General features: G+C 45.1%; 1 protein-coding gene across 1 annotated transcript in view; it reads right to left on the bottom strand.

Annotated features, from left to right (window-relative positions):
* ARFIP2 (ARF interacting protein 2) overlaps window positions 1-13,216 on the bottom strand; it is a gene marked incomplete in the record, with an annotated part of 101,506 nt that extends 88,290 nt beyond the window's left edge. The window contains 1 exon segment of the mRNA XM_073612705.1: window positions 13,074-13,216. Coding sequence (XP_073468806.1) covers window positions 13,074-13,090 — 17 coding nt within the window.
* Window positions 13,217-13,532: the final 316 nt, after the last annotated feature.

Genomic DNA, 13,532 nt, shown 5'->3' with positions numbered 1-13,532 from the left:
AGACTTTGCCAAAAAACATCTAAAAAAGCCAGATCAGTTGTGGAAAAGAATTCTTTGGACTGATGAAACTAAGATTAATCTGTACCAGAATGACGGGAAGCAAAAAGTGTGGAGAAGGCTTGGAACAGCTCATGATCCAAAGCACACAACGTCATCTGTGGTCACATGGTAGAGCTAGCAGTGTGATGGCATGAGCATGCAAGGCTTCCAATGGCACTGGATCATTGGTGTTTATTAATGATATGACAGAAGACAGAAGCTGGATGAATTCTGCAGTGTTTAGAGATATACTGTCAGCCCAGATTCAGCCAAATGCAGCAAAGTTGATTGGACGGCGCTTCACAGTACAGATGGACAATTATCCAAAACACACTGCAAAAGAACACAGGAGCTTTTGAAGGAAAAGAAGTGGAATATTCTGCAATGGCCGAGTCAATCACCTGATCTCAACTAGAGCTGCACGATTCTGGCCAAAATGAGAATCACAATTTTTTTGCTTAGGATAAAAAGATCACGATTCTCGCGACATAAAATCTTTCACATTATAAAAAAAAAAAAAAAAAAAAAAAAAAGGGCTAACTTTACTGGTTAGATTTTTTTTTTTTTTTTTAATTCATTAAAGTAATTTTTTCCAAAAAAAAATGCATTTGAAAGACCGCTGCGCAAATACAGTGTGACATAAAATATTGCAACAACCACCATTTTATTCTCTAGGGTGTCTACTAAAAAAATATATATGTTTTGGGGTTCTAAGTAATTTTCTAGCAAAAACAAAAAAATGATTTTAACTTGAAACCAACAAATGTCAGAAAAAGGTTTAGTGTTTAAGTGGTTAAACTTTTTTCACTTACACAGGAAGTCTAGTCCATTGACAAATTGTTACAATGTTTATACTTAAGTTCAACTGATAAAGAATGTTGTTTCTTGGCAGACTGTGTGGTTTTTCTCTTCCTTTCTTTTGAGTGCTGTGGCTTCAGAAGAGCAGAGAGAATTCTTTGCATAGAAAGAATTGTGAAACACTTTAGTCAAGATCGCAATAACGATTCTTGACGATTAATCACGATAACGATTCTTGACAATTAATTGTGCAGCTCTAATCTCAACCCAATTGAGCATTTCACTTGCTGAAGGCAAAAGTAGAGGCAGAACTGAAGACAGCTGCAGTTAGAGCCTGGCAAAGCATCAGAAAGGAGGAAACCCAGTCTTTGGTAATGTCCATGGTCACATGATCCTGGCTCCCCTGTGTCAGTCAGTGGTGGCTGCAGGGGAGAGTTCCTGCACTACTTTTTTCGACCTCGGGGGCGACTTCAATAGACATCTGTACATCCGTGCATGAACCCGCACAAATGTCTTTCAAATCGCCAGATGTCTTTGAAATTGTGTGAGTTCCTACAACGCCAACAACAGTGCCAACAAAGAATGGACTATGAGAGCCTACTGGGTGATGTCGTTACTCCAAGGCTTTCCCAGTCCTTGTTGAGTACTCCATCCTCTCCCCTGCAGCTGCAGCTGCTGACACAGGGGATCACGTGACCAGACCAGAGCAGTTAGTCAGCACAGGTGTTACGAGGAGGAAAAGGACATTTTTAACATTAGTTAGGTTTAGCTTAAAATTTTATGTTAAATATTATAAATGTCTACGAAAATGACGCACATATTTCGCACCTCACAAGTATACTTTATCCGACAATTAGCAGGCTAAAAATTCCCTGCAATTTAAAAATGAGGAATCCACCTATAGTTGGCAGACAGAAAAGGGAGTTCTTTGAGAACTGACTGAGATGTCTAATCACAGATCCGAGTTTTACTTTTAGTTAAAGTATAACTCTGCCAACTGAACCGTGAAATCCCAGCCCGGGGACTGACCCTGGAGGAGAACCATTATCCTACAGACCTTCAGAAGATTGAAAAAAACATTATCGAAGCGGAACAAACTACCGCTATCTGATGGAGCATGAGGCGGGGGGGGTAAATCTACAGGTGTGTTGAGTGGTTTGATAATTGATGGGTGCGAATGTTGGAGATTGCTGAGATGTTCATTGGTCTGTTACTTCGAGAAAGTAAATCATCCCCAGAGACTCCCCAAGCCCCCGTTCACATCTGCGCGATTTGACATGCGATTTGATATGTCAAATCACACGCCAAATTGCAGCCTATTGCCGGCAATGGCACTGTCCCAATCACGACGCCGCCACTTCGGGGGCGATTTCAATAGACACCGTTGCATGAACCCGCACAGATGTCTTTCAAATCGCCCCCCCCCCCCAACTCGCACTGCAATATGGGTTTGAAATAGTTTGTCAGTTTTTCATAGTTTGTTATAAAATTTTGTAGGGCTGAAACGATTAATCGATATTATCAATAATAAATCGATAATGAAAATCTTGTCAACAATTTTCATTATCGATTAGTTGGTCCACACTTCCTCCCTGCCAGTCCATTAGAATCCTCCTGTGTACAAGGCGGCAGTACCGCTGTTTTCTCATGAGAATATGGCGGCGCTCATGTGACCAGGCACGTCCGCGCCTCTCCTCGCCGACGTCAGCTCCCCCCTGATATTCTCAGCCCCGCCCACTGCTGCCTCGAGGGAACAGACAGAGAGAGGCGAGAAGCAGCCATGAGAGCCGAGCTGCACACTGTGAAGTGATAAGGTAGCGGCTAATGGCTATATAGAAAACTCAGTCAGTACAGTATATTCATTTCTGTGATGACAAGTGCCCCATGATCCTAAGTATTCCTGGGGGGGGGGGAGTGCCCCATCATTGGTGTTCTGGGGGGGTGGGTGGAATAGTGCCCCATCATTGGTTTTCCTGGGGGAGGGGGAATAGTGCCCCATTGGCGTTCTGGGGAGGGGGGAGGGGAAATAGTGCCCCATCATTGGTGTTCCCGGGAGGAATAGTGCCCCATCATTGGTGTTCCCGGGAGGAATAGTGCCCCATCATTGGTGTTCCCGGGAGGAATAGTGCCCCATAATTTTCATTATTACTTTAAATAAATGAAAAAAATTGCATATTACATTTTTTTTACGATTTTATCCGATTAATCGAAACAATAAATTGGCTAATTGACTAATCAATTATGAAAATAATCCTTAGTTGCAGCCCTAAAAATTTTGCAAACAAGTCATTTTTCTCCTTCAATGATGTGCGCTAATGAGGCAGTACTGATGATCACTGATAGGCTGCACTGGTGGGCACTGATGAGGCTGCACCACTAGGTGGCAATGATGGGCACTGATAGGCAGCACTGAGAGGTGACACTGATGGCCACTGGCAGCACTGGTGGGCACCGACTGGCAGCACTGTTGGGACTGCACTGATAATCAGGATTATCGGCTCTTCACGCTGTCAGCATGAGAAAAAGAATGCCAAGAACCACCTTGTGTGTACCTTGTGATCAGCTGTCATTGGACACAGCTGATCACGTGGTAAAGGGCCGCTGTGATTAGCCCTTTACCCCGATCTGTAATCAGCTACGTCATAAGGACACAGCGATCACAGAGCGTGCCACAGGGGGCGCACAGGCATTGCAATCACGGGAGGACGTCCATGGACACCCTCTCGGCATAGTATGCCCGTGCTGTAGCATCTTTTGGCTATAGCACGGGCGAGAACAGGTTAAAGAGATTTTAAAGCTTCAGCTCTTATAAAAAAAGAAAACAACATACAGTACATGTCATACTTACCTGCTCTGTCTACTGGTTTTGCACAGAGCAGCCCTGATCCTCTTCTTCTCAGGTCCCCCCGCCAGCACTCCTGGCTCCTCCACCTTAATCAGTGCCCCCAATAGCACGTCGCTTGCTATGGGGCACTGGCGTGTGCTGGTTCCTGAGCCCTGCTCTATTCGTCCACAAGATACATAGAGCAGTGGCTCGGCCCGGCCCCTGCTCTCTCCTCATTGGCTCATGGGCTGTGATTGACAGCAGTGGGAGCCAATGGCCCCCCGGACAACCGAAGCTCCCGTGCACATCACTGGATCAAGATAGGACTCAGGTAAGTATTAGTGGGGGCTGTGGGGGGGAGCAACACACAGAAAGTTTTTTTAACGTCATGCATAAATACATAAGAGCCCTTGCACACTGGGGCGGTTTGCAGGCGCTATTGCGCTAATAATAGCGCCTGCAAACTGCCCCGAAAGTCCTGCCAGCAGCATCTTCGGAGCGGTGAAGGAGCGGTGTGTATACCGCTCCTTTACCGCTCCTGCCCATTGAAATCAATGGGACGGCGCGGCTATACCGCCGGCAAAGCGCCTCTGCAGAGGCGCTTTGCGGTGGTATTTAACCCTTTCTCGGCCGCTAGCGGGGGGTAAAACCGCCCCGCTAGCGGCCGCATACCGACGGTAAAACGCCGCTAATAATAGCGGCGTTTTACCGCCGACGCCGCCCCCCGCCCCAGTGTGCAAGGGCTCTAAAGGTAAAAACCCTTTAGCCTTTACTACCACTTTAAGCTGCAGTAGACAGTGGACCAGGGTGTTTGCATGCCAGGAAAAGTTTACCCAACATGTAGCGACACATTCAAGCAAGTGGGGAAGCGCCGAAAATGCAAAAATGGGGTTAAAACAGGTGGCGAGGAGGCATCACATCTCATCCTCACCGCCTGACATTAGTCTCTGAAGCGAGACCTGAATGCGAATCGGCCTTCACAGGAAAGGGAGTGCATACCTAAAACTCGAATGTCTAAATGAACCTTCAAGTGATTGTAAAGTCTCGTTTTTTTTTCCCCCATAAAAATAACAAACATGTTATACTTACCCGCTCTGTTGCAGTGGATTTGCACAGAGCAGCCCTGATCCTCCTCTTCTTGGGTCCCTCTTCTGTGATCCTGGCCCCTCCCTCCTGTACAGTGCCCCCCACAGCAAGCAGCTTGCTATGGGGGTACCCAAGTCGAGTCACAGCTCTGTGTGTTCTTTCAGACATGGAACCCTGACCCCGGCCCCGCCGCCTCCCTCCGCTGATTGGCTAGCTAACTTTGCCTGACAGCAGCGACAGCCAATGGCACCACTAATGTTTCAGCCAATCAGGAGGGAGAATTCCGGATGGCTGAGATACTCGTGGATATCGCTGGACAGAGAGGGACCTCAGGAAAGTGTTAGGGGGGCTGAGGGGGGCTGCTGCACACAGAAGGCGTTTTATCCTAATGCATAGAATGCATTAAAATAAAAAAAAACCTTTTGCTTATAAAGCTACTTTCAGTTTAAATCAGTCAAGTTGTTTCTGGCTTCGTCAAAACAAAAGCTGTATAAAGTCTTACGGCTGAAAAGAAAAACCTGTCCCCCGCCAGCACTCAGCAGAGAAGGACCCCTGCTCGCTCAATTACCAATTTGTGGCTTGCATGAGGTCTCGGCCCAAAGATAAATGATAAAGAATGAAACATTACCCTTTCTAGTAGTGGAATGATGCAAGGCGTTCATGAGAATACGGTTATATGTCAGAACAAGGTTTTAAAATTTGAGGACCCTTATGTGTAAGCAGTAGTAGTCTCTCTGCAGAGGTCGGTGAAGTAGTAACCTCTCTGCAGAGGTCGTGAAGTAGTAGCCTCTCTGCAGAGCTCGGTGAAGTAGTAGCCTCTCTGCAGAGCTCGGTGAAGTAGTAGCCTCTCTGCAGAGCTCGGTGAAGTAGTAGCCTCTCTGCAGAGCTCGGTGAAGTAGTAGCCTCTCTGCAGAGCTCGGTGAAGTAGTAGCCTCTCTGCAGAGCTCTGTGAAGTAGTAGCCTCTCTGAAGAGCTCTGTGAAGTAGTAGCCTCTCTGAAGAGCTCTGTGAAGTAGTAGCCTCTCTGAAGAGCTCTGTGAAGTAGTAGCCTCTCTGAAGAGCTCTGTGAAGTAGTGGCCTCTCTGAAGAGCTCTGTGAAGTAGTGGCCTCTCTGCAGAGCTCTGTGAAGTAGTGGCCTCTCTGCAGAGCTCTGTGAAGTAGTAGCCTCTCTGCAGAGCTCTGTGAAGTAGTAGCCTCTCTGCAGAGCTCGGTGAAGTAGTAGCCTCTCTGCAGAGCTCGGTGAAGTAGTAGCCTCTCTGCAGAGCTCGGTGAAGTAGTAGCCTCTCTGCAGAGGTCGGGGAAGTAGTAGCCTCTCTGCAGAGCTCGGGGAAGTAGTAGCCTCTCTGCAGAGCTCGGGGAAGTAGTAGCCTCTCTGCAGAGCTCGGGGAAGTAGTAGCCTCTCTGCAGAGGTCGGTGAAGTAGTAGCCTCTCTGCAGAGGTCGGTGAAGTAGTAGCCTCTCTGCAGAGCTCTGTGAAGTAGTAGCCTCTCTGCAGAGCTCTGAAGTAGTAGCCTCTCGCAGAGCTCTGTGAAGTAGTAGCCTCTCTGCAGAGCTCTGCGAAGTAGTAGCCTCTCTGCAGAGCTCTGCGAAGTAGTAGCCTCTCTGCAGAGCTCTGCGAAGTAGTAGTCTTTCTGCAGAGGTCTGTGAAGTAGTAGTCTCTCTGCAGAGGTCTGTGAAGTAGTATGACACACCCCCGGGCTGAGTCAAAACTATAACTCTCATAGGTATGTTGCTGATAGGATGACATTGTCGGCTGGGCGGGAGAGGACACACGGGCTTGGCCGCACAGGAGGTGAGCGACAACCGCGGTCTGTGATTGCCCTGTGCGAACCGCGGTCGCCGTTCATCTCCTGCTGTGCGGCCCGGTCATCAACAGGCCACGGGCACAGACCAGCACCGTTTTTTCTTTTTTTGTATGCTAGTATCATATTGAAAATGAAGAAGTTTACTAAAGTGACGAAAATGCTCATATGACAGAATACAAATTCAGAAGTGATGTAATGTGCTGTAGTATATTTGTATTGTATCTTCGAATGACAACTGTATTGCTTAACCACTTCTTCACTGGCCCATAGTAATATGACGCCCGTAGGAGGGATGTCCCATCCTGGGCGGGCGTCATATGACGTCCTGGGCTTCCCGGCCGCCTAGGGGGCGTGCGGGGACCTCCCCTTCTGAGTCCCCCCCCACACACAGTTAGAATCACTCCCTAGGAAACATAATTAACCCCTCGATCACCCCCTAGTGTTAACCCTTTCCCTGCTTGTCACATTTACAGCACTGATCACCGTATAAATTTGAATGGTCCCAAAAATTTGTCAAAAGTGTCCGATATGTCCGCCGCAATGTCACAGTCACAAAAAAAAAAAAGCCATAAATCTATCCCGTATTTTGTAGACACTATAACTTTTTTCGCAAACCAATCAATATACGCTTATTGCGATTTTTTTACCAAAAATATGTAGAAGAATACATATCGGCCTAAACTGAGGAAATTTTTTATTTTTTTTTTAAGCGTTGCACGACCGCGCAATTGTCAGTTAAAGTGCGACAGTGCTAAAAATTGGTCTGGACAGGAAGAGGGTGAAAATGCCCGGTATTGAAGTGGTTAAAAGGAAAAATTTATGATCTGGTATTATACAAGAAAAATGTTCATGTTTGTCCCATCGGATAATATCAGATGAACTGTTGCGATTGGCTCTCAAAAACTGTGTACCAACGATCAGACTATCGTACGATCGCTTCAAAAGCGGCATTTTTCTTACGCTTTTCTGATCGTGTGTACGGGGCCTTAAAGGGGTTGTAAAGGCAGAAGGGTTTTTTTTTTTTTTATCTTAATGCATTCTATGCACTAACCACTTACAGACCACCCGCCATCGTTTTACGTCGGTACTTTGAAGTGGAGTATCGTTGTTATGGCAGCAGCTAGCTACCAGAACCCCAGTATCCTCTTCTTCAGCGGGCGGTCCGCTTGCAGATAAAAGTGGTCTCTGCGGCGGATTTGCCGCAAGATCACTTTTATAGTCGACGGGTGAGGGCCCCCTTCCCACCGCACTCCAGTGCCCTCCGCCGCTTACCGGAGCCGTTGGTAGCAGTGGAGGCGATCGGGTTCTTCTCCCTGTTCGGTATGGAGATGAGTGAGGGGAACATGGCCCCCACCCGTCTCCATACCATTACAGGGCGGAAGCGACGTCAAAACGTCACTTCCGCCCACAGCTCTTAAAGAGACTTTTTTTTTTTTTTTCAAATGACATTAAACATTTTATTTTTTTATTTTTTATTGCATTTTAGAGTAAATATGAGATCTGAGGTCTTTTTGACCCCAGATCTCATATTTAAGAGGTCCCGTCATGCTTTTTTTTCTATTACCCCTTGTAATAGGAATAAAAGTGACACAATACTCTTTTTTAAAAAAAAAGAACAGTGTAAAAATGAAAAATAAAAGGTAAAATAAATAAAAAAAAAATGTAAAAATTTTAAACGCTCCCGTCCCGCCGAGCTCGCGTGCAGAAGCAGAGTAGCGCCCGCAAATCAAACATGTGAGGTATCACCGCGATCAGTAGAGCGAGAGCAATAATTCTAGCCCTAGACCTCCTCTGTATCTCAAAACATGCAACCGGTAAAATTTTTTAAACGCCGCCTATGGAGATTTTTAAGGGTAAAAGTTTGTTGCCATTCCACAAGCAGGTGCAATTTTGAAGCGTGACATGTTGGGTATCAATTTACTCGGCATAACATCATCTTTCACAATATAAAAAAAAAAATTGGTTAACTTTACTGTTGTCTTATTTTTTAATTCAAAAAAGTGTATTTTTTACAAAAATAGTGCACTTGTAAGACCGCTGCGCAAATACGGTGTGACAGAAAGTGTTGCAACGACCACAATTTTATTCTCTAGGGTGTTAGAAAAAAAATGTATAATGTTTGGGGGTTCTACATAGTTTTCAAGCAAAAAAAAATGTTTTTAACTTGTAAACAACTAATCTCAGAAAGAGGCTTGGTCCTTAAGTGGTTAAGATAAAAAGCCTTCTGTGTGCAGCAGCCCCCCTAACACTTACCTGAGGTCCCTCTCTGTCCAGTGATGTCCATGAGTGTCTCAGCCGTACGAGATTCTCCTTCCTGATTGGCTGAGACACAGCAGCAGCGCTATTGGCTCCCGCTGCTGTCAAAGTCAGCTAGCTGATCAGGGGAGAGACAGGGTGGGGCCAGGGTGGGGCTCCGTGTCTGAATGGACGCAGGGAGCTGTGACTCAGCTTGGGTGCCCCTATAGCAAGCTGCTTGCTGTGGGGGCACTGAACAGAAGGGAGGGGATGGGATCACAGAAGATGGATCTGAGAAGAGGAAGAACCGGGCTGCTCTGTGCAAAATCCACTGCAACAGAGCAGGTAAGTATAACATGTTAGTTATTTTTTATAGGAAATAAAACAAGACTTTACAATCACTTTAAGAGTTTGCAACAGCTTTAGTTTTGTTACACCTGAAATGTATTTAGCCGATTTATACTGAAAGCTCATGTGGGCTTTAGCCCCCGTTCACATTGCATGTCAAATCGGAGCCTATTGCTGGTAATAGGAGTGTCCCAGTTGATGCGACCTTGCAGCGCCGCACAGATTTCTATAAGTAGTTCCTGCACTACTTTTGGCGATTTCAATAGACAACTGGGCACGGACCCGCACAGATGTCTTTCAAGTCGCCCCCCCCCCCCCCAAAAGTCGGACTGACATGCGGCTTTGAAATTGTGCGAGTTCAGATGAGCTCACATGATTTCAAAGCCGTGTTCAGTGTGATTGAGGGCTTAAAGTGGTTACGCTTTTCAAATAAATTGTGGAGGAATAATGATAATTCCTGGTGCAGGTGGATTGGTAACAAATACCAATACTTACACCCATCCTCTACCCATCTGTGGTCTGCATGAGTGTATGAGCCAATACCTGGGGGGTATCAGATGTCTTGATCCGGATATAAGCGGTAAGGATGACGACATTACCCTTTCTAGTAGTGGAATGAGGTGAGGCATTTATGGGAATACGGCTATATGTCAAAACAAAGTAATAAGGATTGTGTTGAGGTATATTCACCCATTAACAAGACCCATTGACTTCGTCTGATGATGAAACTCTACTGAGAAGCAGGAAATTTGGCAGAGAAAAGTGAACTGATTACATAGAAGAGTAAGGGCTGAGACCTGAAATTTATTTCAAGGTTTCTTCTGGTGTAAAAAAAAGTTTAAGGACTGGTTTCCAGCAGAGGAGACTGGGCATAGGTGATCCATTTGGCTATTGCTGCCCAGCATCACATGTTGCTAAGAGGCAGGTAGCTATTGCTTCCCTGCATCCTACATTGCCAAGAGGCAGGGGGCTATTGCTGCCGAGCATCCTATGTTACTATGCCAAGCATCCTACGCTGCCAAGAGGCATGTGGCTATTGCTGCCCAGCATCCCATGTTGCTAAGAGGCAGGTGGCTATTGCTATCATATGCATAAGTATTACCACGCACATTTACATGCATACAGAGTAAAATAAAAGTACATATGGAGGACCTAAGATGCAGATTTTGAATTTTTTAGCTCTGAACTATACTGCTGCTGATCTTTACTCAGCCATGTGCATGGACCCATAGCAAACAATGTGTCTGTGTTTAGACCTGTAAGAGCTCATTCACACAGACAACAGACTTTACCACCATCTGAAAAGTAATCCCCAGTGGACGGTTTTCAGACTGAGGTTGACAGCCAAAGGTGGGGGACTCGAGTCACATGACTTGACTCGAGTCAGACTCGAGTCACCTGTTTGAGGACTTGCGACTTGCTTGACAAAATTAAATAAATGACTCAACTTGACTTTGACTTGTCACTAATGACTTGCGACTTGACTTTGAATGACTTGGCACTACCAGTGCTGTGTCTTGGCCTAGGCAAAAGCCGCCCCCCCCCCCCCCCACACACACACACAAAAAAAAGCTCCCCCCGAGTCCCGGCTTCGGGGTAGATCAGTATTTTGACTTAATTTGTGACTTGACCAAAATAAATGACTTGACTTGACTTGACTTGACTTGCTTGACTTCTAGCAGTGACTCGACTTGCTTGCTTTTCGCCGCAGTAACTTGGGACTTGCTTGTGACTTGAAGGTTAAGACTTGAGACTTGCTTGTGACTTGCACATGTGTGACTTACTCCCATCACTGTTGACAGCTGCTGGACAAGCGTTCATGAAGGTGAATAATGCCGTCTCCTGTATTGTTTTACTATCCCCAATAGGCATTTTACATTGAACTACCGTGTTTCCCCAGAAAATAAGACCTACTGTTCTTTTCCAGGAGGGCTGCAATATAAGCCCTATCCCAAAAATAAGCCCTAGTTTAAAGTCTTTGTAAAATCCTATAATCCACTCTATTACTGTAGTATATAATGTACAATGCATGTGTTTCTGTAATATAACTGTGTCAAATACCTTCAGCTGACCTCACGCTGCTCTCCTCCTATATTACAGAAACATACACAGTGTACATTATATACTACTGTAATAGAGTGGATTCTAGGATTTTACAAGCATTTTAACTGCTTGCAGACCAGCCGCCGCAGTTGTACTGCAACATGGCTCAGCTGCGCGAATCGCCGGTAACAGACGGCCACTAGGGGACGCGCGCCCCCTGCTCACCCACAGAGCCGGTGCGAGTGCCTGGTAGTCGCGATCGCTCGGGGCACACCGAGAACCAGGGTCTGCGTGTGTAAACACACAGTTTCCGGTTCTCTGAGGGGAGTACAGACAGATCGTCTGTTCATAGAGAGTATGAACAGCGATCTGTTATCTTCCCTGCTCAGTCCCCTCCCCCCTTCAGTTAGAACACACAATAGGGAACACATTAACCCCTTCACTGACCCCTAGTGGTTAACCCCTTCACTGCCAGTGACATTTTTACAGTAATCAATGCAATTTTATAGCATTGATCGCGATAAAAATGCCAATGGTCCCAAAAATGTGTCAAAATTGTACGACGTGTCCGCCATAATGTCGCTGTCCCGATAAAAATCACAGATCGCCGCCATTACCAGTAAAAAAAAAAAAAAAAAAATTAATAATAAAAAGTGCTATAAATCTATCCCCTATTTTGTAGACACTATAACTTTTGCGCAAACCAATCAACATACGCTTATTTTGATTTTTTTTACTAAAAATATGTAGAAGAATATATATTCGGCCTAAAATGAGGAATTTTTTTTTTTAATATATTTTTGGGTGATATTTATTATAGCAAAAAGTTAAAAATATTGCGTTTTTTTCAAAATTGTCGGTCTATGTTTATAGCACAAAAAATAAAACAAACGCACAGGTGATCAAATATCACCAAAAGAAAGCTCTATTTGTGGGAAAAAAAGGACGTCAATTTTGTTTGGGTGCAGCGTTGCATGACCGCGCAATTGTCAGTTAAAGCGACACAGTGCCGAATCGCAAAAAAGAGCTCTGGTTAGGAAGGGGGTAAATCCTTCCGGGGATTAAGTGGTTAACTTTGTTTACACTGGGGATTCCTGACAGGAAGGGAGGGGGGAGAGAAGACAGCACATTATATGGTAAGACCTACCCTGAAAATAAGCCCTACTGTGTCTTGTTGCCAAAATGAATATAAGACCAGAGCTTATTTTCAGGGAAACACGGTATCACACGGCACCTGCCATAGCCATATTTAGCATGCAATTGTAGAATGGTCCCATTGATTCCAAAGGGCAAGTGTGACAGAAAGTGGCAAATTAAAATTGCCATGCCGGGAAACATTGTGACTGTAGCAATGCGAGTTCACTCCTCTGTGTAAATTTGGGAGGTGGATGGTAAAAACACAGATCAACCGCCTATTTATTCCACCCCTCTGCCACTAGGGTGTAAAAAAAAAAAAAAAAGGTTTACTGGTAAGAACACCACTGTTTTTGCGATTGTGTGCATGAGCAACAATGCTAGGTTCACACTAGCAAACACGGTAAAATGCAGGATTTTACCACAAGGGCCAGTGTCCGTGTTGGCCCTGGAAGGGAGTGGTGCATTGCCTGTCAGTGTATTACTCTTACTTTATTTTTCTTCATTCATGTCTCTGCACACCAACACGGTGCATTGCTCTGCTGTGGTACCATCTAATGCGCTGCGGGAAAATGCAGACATGTTGCATTTTACACACTGCACCGCACATCACACCAGCGTTGTGGTGTGAATGGGCCACATAGCAAACAATTCTGCAGTGTGGAAAAATACAGGTTACGGCACATATTGTCAACGAGTCCTAAAGCACAAGTTCACTTTAGACTTTTTATCTTGGAGTAAATAAAAGTAAGTGGAGTCTGACCTGGACGGCAAAACCATTCCCCATGATCGCCCATCCGTGGCACAGGCAGGTCAGCGGGCATTTAGGTGGATGTCACACTTCATGGATGGAAACATCAGACTGCTCCCAGATGAAACCTACGTCTGTATTTCATGAATGGAAGAAATGACTGGTCCCCTTCATAGTCCTCCGGGACAGGACAGTCACATTCTCCTCCGATGAGCTCCCTATCTGTCACTTTATGAGTGCAGGTTATCAGCTGACACTACATATAACCTTGGGTGACTTCTGCTTTCTATTCTGAACTTCATGTAAGATGCCAGAGTCCGAAAGAAAAGAAATCACGTGTGTGTGTGTAATATATATATATATATATATATATATATATATATATATATATATATATATATATATATATATATATATATATACACACATATATACACACACACACACACACACACACATATATACATATAT

This window comes from Aquarana catesbeiana, linkage group LG02, assembly GCF_042186555.1.
Source record: "Aquarana catesbeiana isolate 2022-GZ linkage group LG02, ASM4218655v1, whole genome shotgun sequence".
Taxonomy (NCBI): domain Eukaryota; kingdom Metazoa; phylum Chordata; class Amphibia; order Anura; family Ranidae; genus Aquarana; species Aquarana catesbeiana.
This window is presented reverse-complemented; position numbering and strand designations above follow the sequence as displayed.